The following is a 14,597-nucleotide window of genomic DNA, read 5'->3' as shown; positions in this document are numbered from 1 at the left end:
GGGAGAAAATCAAGTACACACACAAAGGAAAGCCTGTGTGGATCACTTAGCAGGGAAACCAACTCCCTGCATGCTTCTGATTCATTTACCTTTATTAAATCAGGGAACCTGGACCCCATCAGGCAGCATGGAGGAGAGGGTGTGGGGAGCTGTGTTTTCTCTTAGCTAAACCAACCTTTTATTTTAAGGGAGAGGATCTTAAGCATCAATACAATACTCAATTCCTCCTTCACTGAAGAATAGAGAGACGGTTAAATAAATACACTCTGTGACATGGTTTTTAAACCTAAACAGTAATTTTTCTGTTTTACATAGGAATTATTCTCATGTGTTTTCTAGTTAGTAGACAGAATAGGCAGAAGATCATTTCTTTTTTTTTTTTTTTGAGATGGAGTCTCACTCTGTCGCCCAGGCTGGAGTGCAATGGCACAATCTTGGTTCACTGCAACCTCCACTTCCCAGGTTCAAGCGATTCTCCCTGCCTCAGCCTCCCAAGTAGCTGGGATTACAGGCATGCACCACCATGCCCAGCTAATTTTTGTATTTTTTAGTAGAGACGGGGTTTCACCATGTTGGCCAGGTGGGTCTTGAACTCCTGACCTCAGGTGATCCACCCGCCTCAACTTCCCAAAATGTTGGGATTACAGGCGTGAGCCACCGTGCCTAGCCAGATCATTTCTAACTGTACTTTATGATGACATGGCCTAGCATGTCAACCAAAACCAAACAGTCACTGACATTCAAAAAAGGAGCAAGGAGATTCATGCTTAGAAAGTATTCAATGTCATGTAAACTTCTGCCCCCCATAATTAGTAAGCTAAACTTACTAATGGAGTTTAGCTTACTAATTATGTTAAATGGAGTTATAGCAAATAAGAAGTATATCATCTAATGGTTTCTAAATACAGACAAACAAAAAGTAGTTTCTGTTCAGTAATTCAAATTCAAGTTAGATCAGTTGCCTCTATGACATGCAACTAAATGAAAACTTTTCACTCACTTGCCCAGGTCAAAGATTTTCAAAAGAGATAAATTTTTGTTCTCTCAATGAGAAGGAAAAAACCCAAGTAAATATGGAAACCCAAACTGTGCATTTTTAATAATTAGAAGAATTCAAGAATGATCTTAAGATACAAGATCACTTACTATAAGTTGCTCTTCCTTTTCCCCAGTCTCTTTAATTATTATTTCAATCTCTTGATTCAATCCTTCCACGCTATTCCGGAACCGGGAGCCTGTTGATTTAGTGATGGGAATTACAGGAATAAGTGCACTCTTTGGAACAGGAGCCTTGAGAAAATGGGATGGAGAAGAGAGGCTTAACATTACCTTTTACTTTTCTAGACTGAAGCATAATTCCAACAGACATAAGTAACTCAAAAATAAATCAAAGTTTACAGGCCTCACAAAAAGTGTGAGTGAGCAAACCTGCTCCTTAGCATGGATGAAATATAATTTAAAACCTAGATCCCACAAAATGAAGGCAGGATTCTGAAAATGTATTCACACCTATGAATGACTGCAAAGGGAACAGGGATATATATAGTAAAAGAATGTCAACCTCAAAAATTCTTTTATGACTGTAACAGAGCTCAGATTTCAGAATATAACTTTAAACACTCCTAGTGCCACAATGACAGAGTTTGGATGTCTCACCCAAATCATGGGGGTGGATCTCTCATGAATGGTTTAGCACCATCCCTCTTAGTACTGTTGAGTTCTTATGAAATCTGGTTGTTTAAAGGTGTATAGCACCTCCCCCTTCTCTCTCTTGCTTCTGCTCGGCCATGTGACCTGTGTGCTCCCCCTTTGCCTTCCGCCATGATTGTAAGTTTCCTAAGGCCTCCCTGGACATTGAGTAAATGCCAGCGTCATGCTTCCTGTACAGCCTGCAGAACTGTGAGTCAATTAAACCTCTTTCTTTCTTTTTTTGAGACAAGTCTCACTCTGTCACCCAGGCTGGAGTGCAGTGGTGTGATCTCGACTCACTGCAACCTTCACCTCCCGGGTTCAAGCGACTCTCCTGCCTCAGCCTCCTGAGTAGCTGGGACCACAGGCACCCACCACCACACCTGGCTAATTTTTTTTGGTATTTTTAGTAGAGACGGTTTTCACCATATTTGCCAGGCTGGTCTCAAACTCCTGCCCTTGTGATCCGCCTATGTAGGCCTCCCAAAGTGCTGGGATTACAGGCATGAGCCACCACGCACAGACCCTCTTTTCTTTATAAATTACCCAGTCTCAGGTATTTATAGCAACATAAGAACAGATTAATATATACAATTATTTATATTCTGGGGGGGATTTATTATTATCTATTCTTAAAAAAAATAAGATACATGTGCAGAACATGCAGATTTGTTACAAAGGTATACGTGTGCCATGGTGGTTTGCTGCACCTATTGACCAGTCCTCTAAGTTCCCTCTCCTCATCTCCTACCTCGAACAGGCCCTGGTGTGTGTTGTTCCCCTCTCTGTGTCCATGTGTTCTCATTGTTCAACTCCCATGTATGAGTGAGAATATGCAGTATTTGGTTTTCTGTTCTTGTGTTAGTCTGCTAAGGATGATGGCTTCCAGCTTCATCCATGTCCTTGCAAAGGACATGATCTCATTCTTTTTATGGCTGCATAGTATTCCATGAAGTATATGTACCACATTTTCTTTATCTAGTCTATCATTGACGGCATTTGAGTTGGTTCTATGCCTTTGCTATTGTAAACAATGCTGCAATAAACACATATGTGCATGTGTCTTTATAGTAGAATGATTTATAATCCTTTGGGTATACATACAGTGATGGGATTGATGGGTCAAATGATATTTCTGGTTCTAGATCGTTCAGGAATCGCCATGCTGTCTTCCACAATGGTTGAACTAATTTACACTCCCACCAACAGTGTAAAAGCATTCCTATTTCTCCACAGCCTCACCAGCATCTATTGTTTCCTGACTTATTTTAATAATTGCCATTCTGACTGGCATGAGATGGTATCACACTGTGGTTTTCACTTGCATTTCTCTGATAGTGATGTTGAGCTTTTTTTCATATATTTTTTACATGTTTGTTGGCCATGTAAATGTCTTCTTTTAAGAAGTGTCTGTTCATATCCTTTGTCCATTTTTTGATGGGGTTGTTTTTTTCTTGCAAATTTAAGTTCCTTGCAAATTCTGGATATTAAACCTCTGTCAGATGGGTAGACTGCAAAAATTTTCTCCCATTCTGTAGGTTGCCTGTTCACTCTGATGATAGTTTCTTTTGCTGTGCAGAAGCTCTTTTGTTTAACTAGATCCCATTTGTCAACTTTGGCTTTTGTTGCAATTGCTTTTGGCATTTTTGTCATGAAGTCTTGCCCATGCCTATGTCCTGAATGGTATTTCTTCTAGGGTTTTTATGGTTTGGGGTTCTTACGGTTTTGGGTTTTACATTTAAGTCTTTAATCCATCTTGAGTTAATTTTTGTATAAGGTGTAAGGAAGGAAGGGGTCCAGTTTCAGTTTTCTGCATATGGCTAGCCAGTTTTCCTAGCACCATTTACTGAATAGGAGATCCTTTCCCCATTGCTTTTTTCTGTCAGGTTTGTCAAGGATCAGATAGTTGTAGATATGTGGTGTTATTTATAAGGTCTCTGTCCTGCTCCATTGGTCTATGTGTCTCTTTTGGTACCAGTACTATGCTGTTTTGGTTACTGTAGCCTTGTAGTATAGTTTGAAGTCAGATGGCGTGATGCCTCCAGCTTTGTACTTTTTGCTTAGGACTGTCTTGGCTATACAGGGTCTTCTTTGATTCCATATGAAATTTAAAATAGTTTTTTCTAATTCTGTAAAGAATGTCAATGGTAGTTTGATGGGAATAGCACTGAATCTATAAATTACTTTGGGCAGTATGGCCATTTTCATGATATGATTTATTTATTTAAGAGAACCACTTCCAAAATCTATATATAGAGATTTTTAAATTAAAAATGTTTTTATTGTCACAGTATTACTTTTGGAAAGAACTATCTGATTACATAATTACAGGATATTACTTTTTTCCTGATAAGACACTCAAAATAAAATATGAAACAAGCATTAACAGAGGTATCCGCCAAAGCTAGTAACAACAGTGTGCCAGATGAACATCTTGTAGACTCTTCTACTGTCTAGCAAAGAAAGGTGATTAACCTATCCTTCATTTAGGAAAGTTTCTTCGGAAAACCTCTTTCAGGAAGAAGTGGGCAAGAAGACAAAGGTAAGAGAGCCTCTAATCAATGACCATTAGTTTTATTCCCTGATAACCTTGCTGTGTGATACAGAACTTAGTGTTAAATATCTATTTCTCCTTTTATTCCTGCTCCCCTTTAGAACTGGAAGGAAGGAAGGAAGGAAGGAGAGAGAAAGAGAGAAAGAAAAAGGGGGTGACAGGTGGGCAGGAAGGCAAGAGAAAAGAAAAAAGAAAAGAAGAGAAGAAAGAGCATAATAGTACAAGAATCCTTAGCAAACACAAGAAATTTGTGATTAAAAAAGGCCAAGGGGAAGCTCCATGCAGAAGTACTGAGTGAGCATGTCTCCACTGCTCAGTTAGTGTTGGGTCCTCATATGTAACACACAGGACACAGAAACCTACCTCATGGCTTTAAGAATGAAACGACAGGAAACCTGGTATGGTGCCTGGCCTCTAAAGCATGAACGCTCAGAAAACAGTAGCTGCAAATTTTATTTTGTATTTTCCCTATTATGTATTAAAATAATTCTTTATCTTTTCACATTTTTTTGTCACTTATTTTCTTTCACATATAGTGTCTCCTAATTTTTCCCTTTTTATAAGTCCCTCTGTTCCCACATTGCCCACAGCCTCAAGCTTCTACATTACTTATTCCCTTTACTTCCATCTCTTCTTTCTGATCCCTTTTCCAATCTCAGCATCCACTACCAAAGAAAAGAAAAATCTTAAGTTTGGGTGTTCTATAAATGTTTTATAGAGAAAACTTATATATAATTTTTAAAAATTCAACTTATATTTTTGAGCCATTCTCCACAGTGTAGATCTTTGGCACACAGATACACAATTTTCAAAAAAAAATTTTTTTTCCCTCAAATTCCTGACCTCAGGTGATCCACCACCTAGGCCTCACAAAGTGCTGGGATTATAGGCGTGAGCCACTGTGCCCAGCCTCAAAACTATTTTTTTGAGGAAGATCTTAGCCATATCCATAGATCTATTCTCTCAGTCATTTGATGTGAACACTTGTCCTGGTTAGACCCTTTCAGCTTTCGTAAGTGGTGACAACTCCATATACAGTTTAGCAGGTGGCTAAAGCACAATCAATGTCACAAGTCAACTACTGGTCAGACAATAAAACTTTAACTCACTAACACTCCACAGGTATAAAAACTCAAATTCCTGATATAACCTGCAGTAGTCAGCTGAGTCATACACTTCAAGTAACACAGATGATCTGTAAAGAAAGACGCAATTTTTAGAAGGTGAATTATAAAATAATTTTGCAAATTTGCAAACAAAAAATTATGGGACTAAAGCTTGACCTATATGTCTTCAAGGGTTTAGTGCTTATATGCACTTTTTGATTTTCCCTTTCCTCAAATATAAACAAATTATATGTGCACCGAGAAACCCCCATACCTAATTTCTCAACATTTTCTGTTCTACCTACTGGAACAAAAGTTTCATATACCCCAGACATTTCACAAAAGCAGAAAGTTAAAAGAACACGTTTCCTTTGCCCCTTAATGTTTATTCAACCAAAAGCCAATACATGCATATAAAACAGATACACACACATATTTATATTTCACCCAGAAAAAGAGTATTTCCCCAAAATATCAGAAGCAAGCTACACCTAGGGACAGAGTTGGTATTTTTTTCTTTTGGATTATTTTTCTACAATTAACCTGAGGAGAGAAACTATGTCTTATTAATCTCTTTAGTGCCACTGCCAAGCAGAAAGCCCAAAACATACAAGATGCTTGTTCAACAAGGCTGGTATATGGATGTGTGCATCTCCCCCAACATCCTATGTTGGAGCCCTAACTGCCCATGTGGCTGTATTCGGACATGGGGCACCTAAGGCAGTAGTTGAGGTTTGTTTTGTTGTTGTTGTTTGAGACAGGGTCTCACCTTGTTGCCCAGGCTGGAGTGCAGTGGCATGAGCTTGGCTCGCTACAACCTCTGCCTCCTGGCCTCAGGTGATCCTCCTACCTCGGCCTCCTGCGTAGCTGGGATTACAGGCATATGCCACCATGCCTGGCTAATTTTTGTACTGTTTTGGTAGAGACAGGGTTTTACCATGTTGCCCAGGCTGGTCTCAAACTCCTGGGCTCAAGCAATCAGACGGCTTCAGCCTCCCAAAGTGCTGAGATTACAAACATGAGCCACTGCGCCCAGTCAGCAGTAAAGTTTAAATTAGGTCATATGGAAGGGCAGCCCTGGTCCAACAGGACACCAGAGAGACCCCTTCCATTTCCATGCACACAAAGAAAAGTTCATATAAGCACACAGCAAGAAGGGAGCTGTCTCCAACCTAAGGGGAGAACCCTCAACTACATACTAACTCTGCTGACACCTGGATCTTTGACTTAAGAGTCTCCAGAACTGGAAGATAAATTTCTGTTGTGTAAAGTCACCTAGTCTATGTATAATATTTTGTTACGGCAGCCTGAGGAGACTAATACACTCACCTCTAGTTTTTCTTATTTCTACAGTTTTCAATAGACTTAAGAACATACTTAAACATAAGCCTGAGATATAGTGATCCAGAGAACTTGAATATGTCCATAAAAAGTTTGCCCTGAGAAACTATTTTTAACTTCACTGTTTACTCTTTTTTATTTAAATAATTTTAAAAATATAATTAGAGACAGAGGCTCACTATGTTGCCCAGGCTGATCTCGAACTCCTGGCCTCAAGTGATCCTCCCAGCCTTGACCTCCCAAAGTGCAGGGATTACAAGCATGAGTCACTGTGCCTGGACTGGCACTGTTTTCTTTATTGCAAAAGTAAAAAAATATTCAGTGAAGAAAGAAATAGATATCAATCACCAGAGATAACAACTATTAATAATTTTATAAAAACTCTTCTATCTAGTCCTCTTTCTTCTATATACATAAACACTTTTAACCAGAAACATATTGTACGTAGCATTCTGAACCCAGTGGTTTTTTTTTTTTTTAACATCATGCCAGACCTGTAACCTATCTCTATGCTTTAAAACGTTTAACCAAATCATTTTTATAGGTGCAGAGTATTTCATTTTGTGAGTGCATTACATAAGAAATCAATGCTCTATTAAACAAATAGTTCTCAATTTTTCACTATTACAGAACCATACTGTCATGAACATCCTCTTAGACAATTATTTGCACACATACATAAACACTTCCTTAGAATAAATTCCTGGGGTGGGGGAGCTATTTTTCTGGGGGGACACAAAGGATAGGGAAGATTTTTCAGGGCTTTGATTCATAATGCCAAACCGAACAGTAAAATATTTTTACTCCTCACATTTTTATCTGCACTGTATGAATATATATGTTTCATGAAACTCTCTAAACTGGATTTATTTTTTCTAAACCTTTGCTAAGTTTCATTAACTACAAGTGCTCTCATTCCTTTAGTTTCTATATTGTAGAACATAAAGGAAAGTAAATTTTTAAAATGATAGCCAGTCATTTGTCCATTTTGTAGCAAGGAATGTTATCTGTTTTTTTCTTACTGACTTGAAAAACCTCTTCATAGTGTTTACATATAAACTGTTTACACTGTATACATTGATATTGTATTTTAATTCTCATTATTTAAAGCATGATTTTTTCAAAGTATATTTAAAGGTCACTTCTTTTTTTCTTTTTTTTGAGGAGGAGTCTCCCTCTGTCACCCAGGCTGGAGTGCAGTGGCGCGATCTCAGCTCACTGCAACCTCTGCCTGCTGGGTTCAAGCAATTCTCCTGCCTCAGCCTCCCAAGTAGCTGGGACTACAGGCACGTGTCACCAGGCCCAGCTGTTTTTTGTTTGTTTGTTTGTTTGTTTGTTTTTGAGACGGAGTCTCGCTCTGTCATCCAGGCTAGAGTGCAGTGGTGTGATCTCAGCTCACTGCAAGCCCGCCTCCCAGGTTCACGCCATTCTCCTGCCTCAGCATCCCGAGTAGCTGGGACTACAGGCACCCGCCACAGCACCTGGCTAATTTTTTGTATTTTTAGTAGAGACGGGGTTTCACTGTATCAGCCAGGATGGTCTCGATCTCCTGACCTTGTGATCTGCCCGCCTCGGCCTCCCAAAGTGCTGGGATTACAGGCATGAGCCACCGCGCCTGGCCCCAGATAATTTTTTGTATTTTTAGTAGAGACGGGTTTCACCGTGTTAGCCAGGATGGTCTCGATCTCCTGACCTCATGATCCACCCGCCTCGGCCTCCCAAAGTGCTGGGATTACAGATGTGAGCCACTGTGCCCCGCCTTTAAGGTTCATTTCTATATATTTCTTGACAACGTCCGTTCACCCTTTTCTTGGGTTTTTAGTCATCTGTCCCTCAGTTTTTTGGATACATAATAATTGTACATATTTATGTGGTACGTGTGATATTTTGATACATGCATATAATGTATAATGATCAAATCAGGGTATTCAGAATATCCATAAACTTAAACATTTCTTTGTGCTGGGAACATTTCAAATCTTCTCTCATAGTTAATGATATATGCAATAAATTATTGTTAACCACAGTCACTCTACTGTGCTATCGAACACTAGAACTTATTCCTTCTATCTGACTACATATCGGTATCCATTAACCAACCTCTTTTCATTCATGACCTCCCACCCCGCGTGACCCCGGCCCTTCCCAGCCTTTGGTGTCCATCCTTCTACTCTTTACCTCCATGAGATCAATTTTTTTAGCTTCTACCTACGAGTGTGAAAGTGTGATATTTATCTTTCTATGCCTGGCTTATTTCAGTTAACGTGACCTTCAGTTCTAATTCATGTTGTTGCAAATCACAGAATTTTATTCATTTTAAGACTGATTAGTATTCCATTGTACACACACACACAATGGGATACTAATCAGTCTTTATACACATGTATACACACACACACATTTTTTTCATTCAACTATTGGTGGGTACTCAGGTTGCCCATCTCGGATCTCCAGTACTACACTCTGTGTGTGTGTGTGTGTGTGTGTGTGTGTGTGTGTGTGTGTGTGTGCGTGTGTGTGCACGCGCGCGCGCGCACAATGAAACACTGATCAGTTATGTATACACATGTATACACAAACACACTACATTTTTCTTTATTCATTCAACTGTTGATGGGCACTTAGGTTGATTCCATACACTGGCTACTGAGAGTGGCTACGATAAACATGTGAGTGCAGGGTATCCCTTTGATATGTTATTTTTTGTCTTTTTGATAATAGCCATTCTAACAGGGGTGAGGTGATATCTCATTATGGATTTGATTTGCATTTCCCCGATGACTAGTGAAGGTGAACATTTTTTTTATATATCTGTTGGCCATTTAATCTACGTCTTCTTTCGAGAAATGTCTAGTAAGACATTTAATCTGTGTCTTCTTTTGAGAAATGTCTAGTCAGATTGCCCACTTTCTAATGGCATTACTTGTTGGTTGTTTTTTTTTTTTTTTTTTTTTGCTATTGAGTTCCTTGAAGATTCTCAATGTTAGTTCCTTGTTGGATGAACACTTTGCAAATATTTTCCTCCATTCAACAGGCTTTCTCTTCACTCTGTTGTTTCCTTTGCTGTAGAGAAGCTTTTAAATTTAACGTAGTCTCATTTGTATATATTTTTCGTTACCTAGGCCTTTGTAGTCCTAGCCATAAAATCTTTGCCTAGACCAATGTGCTGAAACATTTCCCCTATGTTTTCTTCCAGGAGTTTTGTAGTTTCGGCTCTCACCTTTAAGGCTTTAATCCATTTTAGGTTGATTTTTATATGTGGTAAGAGATAATGGTCCACTTTCATCCTTCTGCATAAGTCAGTTTTCCCAGCACTATTTATTGAAGATGTTCTTTCCTCCAGTGGATGTTCTTAGAACTTCTGTCAAAAATGAGCTGGCTATAAATGCATGAATTTATTTCTGGGTTATTTATTCTGTTCTGTGGATCCATGCTGTTTGGATTACTATAGCTTTGTGTGACATTTTTGAAGTCAGATAGTATGACGCCTCTGGCTTCATTCTTTTTGCTTTGTATTGCTCTATTTGGGGTCTTTTGTGGTTCCATTCAAATCTTATGATTGTTTCTTCTATTTCTGTGAAGAATGCCATTGGTATTTTAATATAAACAATTAATATTTTAATTGCAGTGAATCTACAGATTGCTTTGGATAGTATGGTCATTTTAATAACATGAATTCTTCTTATGAACATAGGACATCTTTCCATTTGTGTCCTCTTCAATTTCTTTCATTAGTGTTTGCAGTTTTTGTTGTAGATATCTTTCATTTCCCTGATTAAATTTATTCTCGGGGTTTTTTGTTGTTCTTTTTTAGCCATTGTAAACTGAATTGCTTTCTTGATTTCTTTTTTAGCTAGTTCATTATTAGTGTATAGAAACACTACTCATTTTTATATATTGATGTTGTATCCAGCAACTTTACTAAATTCATTTATCAGTTTTGTGATTTTTTTGTAGAGTCTTTTGGTTCTTACTTTACGTACAGATAAACTGGAATGGGTAGGTTTTTCTATATATAAGATCATGTCATCTGTAAAGAAAAATTTGACTTCCTGTCTTCCAGTTTGGATGCATTTTCTTTCTCTTGCCTGGCTGCTCTGGCTAGGACCTCCAGTACTACACTGAGTAACTAGTAAAAATGGACATCCTTGTCGTGTTTCAGTTCTTAGAGGAAAGGCTTACTGCTTTCCTCCATTCGGTACAATTTAGCTGTGGGTTTGTCACCTATTGCTTTTATTACATCAAGGTATTTTCCTTCTATGCCTAATTTGTTGAGAGTTTTTATCATGGAGGGATGCTGAATTTTATCACATGGTTTTTCTGTATCTATTAAAATGATTGTTGGTTTTTGTTCTTCATTCTGTTGATGTGATGTATCCCATTTATTGATTTGTCTATGTTGACCAGGCTGAATTTTATCACATGGTTTTTCTGTGTCTATTAAAATGATCATATGGTTTAAGTCCTTTGTTCTGTTAATGTGATGTATCACATTTATTGATTTGTCTATGTTGAACCATCTTTGCATCACTGGAATAAATCCCACTTAATCGTGTTATATTACCTTTTTGATGTGTTGTTAGATTTGGTTTGCCAGTATTTTGCTCAGGATTTTTGCATCTATGTTCAATAGGGATACTGGCCCATAGTGGTTTCCCCCCGCACTTCCCCCCCCACCCCCAGGGGTGGTGGTTGTGCCAGTGTCTGGTTTTGGTACAGGGCAATGCTGTCCTCATAAAATGAGTTAGGAGAAACTCCTTCCTCTATAATTGTTTGTAATAGTTTGAAAAGAATTGGTGTTAGTTCTATTTTATGTCTGTTAAAATTCAGCAGTAAAACCATTCAGTCCTTGGCCTCTTTGTTGGGACAATTTGTATTGCTGATTCAATCTCATAACCAGTAACATGGTTTGTTCAGGTTTGCTACCTTTTCCTGGTTCAATCTTTGTAGGCTGTATGTGTCAATGAAATTACCCATTTTCTCTAGGTTTCCCAGTTTGTTAGTGTACAGTTGTTCATACTTATCTTTAATAATCTTTCTTCTAATAATTTTAGGTTTGGTTTGTTCTTGCTTTTCTAGTTCCTTGAGGTACACTCTTCAGATTGTTTATCTGAAATCTTTTTTTTAATGTAGGCATTTGTTGGTATATACTTTCCTCTTAGCAATATACTGTTATCTCATAGGTTTTGGTACATTGTAATTCCATTTTCATTTGCTTCAAGAAATTTTTTTTTATTTCCTTAATTTCTTCATTGACCCAATGGTCATTCAGGAGCATGTTGTTTAACTTCCACGTATCTGTACAGTTTGCAAATTTCCTCTTGTTACTGATTTCTAGTTCTAGTCTGTGGTATGAGAAGATCTTGATAATTTCAATATTTAAAAATTTGTTGAGATATGTTTTGTGGCCTAACATATGGTCTATCCTGGAGAACGTTCCATGTGCTGATATGTGTATGTGTATTCTGTAGCTAATGGAAGAAAAATTCTGTAAATGTCTATTAGTTCAATTTGATCTACAGTGCAGATTAAGTGCAATGTTTCTTTCTTGACTTTCTATATAGATGATCTGATGCTGAAAGTGAGGTCTTGAAGTCTCCAACTATTATTGCATTGGGGTCTATTTCTCTCTTTAAGCTCTAACGCTGTTTGCATTATATACTAGGTGCTCTGGTGTAGGGTGCATATATATATTTACAATTGTTACATCCTCTTGCTGAATTGATCCCTTTATCATTACATATAATAACTTTGTCTTTTTGTTTTTTGACTCGATGTCTATTTTGTGTGATATAAATACAGCTAATCCTGCATAATTTTGGTTTCCATTTGCGTGAATAAGCCTTTTCCATCCCTTCACTTTCAATCAATACGTGTTTTTACAGGGGAAGTGAGTTTCTTGCAGGCAGCATACTAATGGTTCTTATTTTATTACCCATTCAGTCAGTCTACATCTTCTAATTAAAGCCATTTACATTCAAGGTTGTTATTTATAGGTGAGAACTTACTCCTGTCAGTCACTTAAATTGTTTTTGGATTGTTTTGTATATTCTTTGTTCCTTTCTTCCTCTTTTATTGTTTACCTTTACATGTGGTGGGATTCTTGTAGTGATAATATTTGACTTTCTCTTTCTCATTTATGTCTGCTCAACCAGTGAATTTTATGTCTGTGTGTTTTCATAATGGTAGATACCCTCCTTTCATTTCCAGATGTAGGACTTGCTTAAATATTCCTTGTAGGGCTGACCTAGTGGTAATTAATTCCCTAAGTTCTTGCCTGTCTGGAAAAGGCTTATTTTGTCTTTTTTTCTTTTTTGACACAGAGTCTCACTGTCACTCAAGATGGAGTGCAATGGCACAATCTCCACTCACTGCAACCTCTGCCTCCTTGGTTCAAGAGATTCTCATGCCTCAGCCACCTGAGTAGCAGGGACTGCAGGAAAGCACCACCATGCCCGGTTAATTTTTGTATTTTTAGTAGAGATGGGGTTTCATCATGTTTGCCAGGCTAGTCTTGAATTGCTGACCACAAGTGATCTGCCTGCCTCAGCCTCCCAAAGTGCTAGGATTACCGGCGTGAGCCACCATACCCGCCCTTTTTTTTTTTTTTTTTTGAGACACAGTCTCACTCTATCACCCAGGATGGAGTATCAGCTCCATCAGCAGTGGTGCAATCTCAGCTCACTGCAACCTCTGCCTCCTGGTTTCAAGTGATTCTCTTGTCTCAGACTCCCAAGTAGCTGGGATTACAGGCACCTGCCACCATGCCCAGCTCTTTTTTTTTTTTGTATTTTTAGTAGAGATGGGGTTTTGCCATGTTGGCCAGGCTGATCTCGAACTCCTGATCTCAGGTGATCCGCCCGCCTTGCCCTCCCAAAGTGCTGGGATTACAAGTGTGAGCCACCGCACCCAGCCAACTCTCCTTCATTTTTGAAGGACATTATTCCTGGGTAAAATATTTTTGGCTAGCAGTCTTTTTTCTTTCAGCGCTTAAAATATATCATCCCATTCTCTCCTGGCCCGTAAAGTTTTGGCTGTAAAACTTACTATTAGTCTGATGGTGCTATCATTGGGATATTTGTTCCTCCAAACCTCATGTTGAAATCTGATGTACAATATTGAAGGTGGGGCCTAATAGGAAGTGTCTGGGACATGGAGGCACGTTTCTCATGAACAGATTAATACCTTCTCTAGGGAAGAAGTAAATTCACTCCATTAGTTCCTACAATAGCTGGTGGTTAAAAAGAGTCTGGCACCACCCCTCTATCTCTCTTGCTTCCTCACTTGACGTGTTATCTCTGCACACACTGGCTCCCCTTCGTCTTCCGCCATGAGTGGATGCAGTCTGAGGTTCAGTACAGTCTACAGAACCACAAGCCAAATAAAACCCTTACCTTTATAAATTACCCAGCCTTGGGTATTCTTTTACAGAAACACAAATGAACTAAGACAGATGGGGATTCTCTTACATGTGACTTGACACTTTTCTCTTGTTTTTGGAATTCTGTCTTTTGACTTTTGACAGTTTGACTATAATATGCCTTGGAGAAGACCTTTTTGGGTTAAAACTATTTGGGGATCTTTGAGCTTGCTGTAGCTGTATGTCCATATCTCTTGTAAGACTGAGGAAGTTTTCAGCTCTTACTTCACTCAATAGGTTTTCGATGCCTTTGACCATCTCTTCTTCCGGACCTCTCGAAACTCAAATACTTGATTGCTTGTTGCTCCCTGTATGTCACATAGGCTTTGCCATCCGTTTTTATTCTTGTTTGACTGGATTGTTTCACAAGACCTGTCTGCAAGTTCAGAAATTCTTTCTTCTGCTTGATCTAGTATATTGCTGAAGTTCTCAACTGAATTTTTATTTCATTCTTTGATTTCTTCAGCTCCATGATTTGTTTGGTTCT

General features: G+C 38.5%; 1 protein-coding gene across 1 annotated transcript in view; it reads right to left on the bottom strand.

Annotated features, from left to right (window-relative positions):
* Nucleotides 1–14,597, bottom strand: part of FAM117B (family with sequence similarity 117 member B) — a 138,424-nt gene that overhangs the window by 15,743 nt on the left and 108,084 nt on the right. The window contains exon 5 of the mRNA XM_045367484.3: nucleotides 1,147–1,290. Within this exon, the coding sequence (XP_045223419.2) occupies nucleotides 1,147–1,290 (144 nt within the window). The remainder of the gene's footprint in view (nucleotides 1–1,146; nucleotides 1,291–14,597) is intronic.

Source organism: Macaca fascicularis, chromosome 12 (genome assembly GCF_037993035.2).
Source record: "Macaca fascicularis isolate 582-1 chromosome 12, T2T-MFA8v1.1".
In the NCBI taxonomy this organism is placed as follows: Eukaryota; Metazoa; Chordata; class Mammalia; order Primates; family Cercopithecidae; genus Macaca; species Macaca fascicularis.
This window is presented reverse-complemented; position numbering and strand designations above follow the sequence as displayed.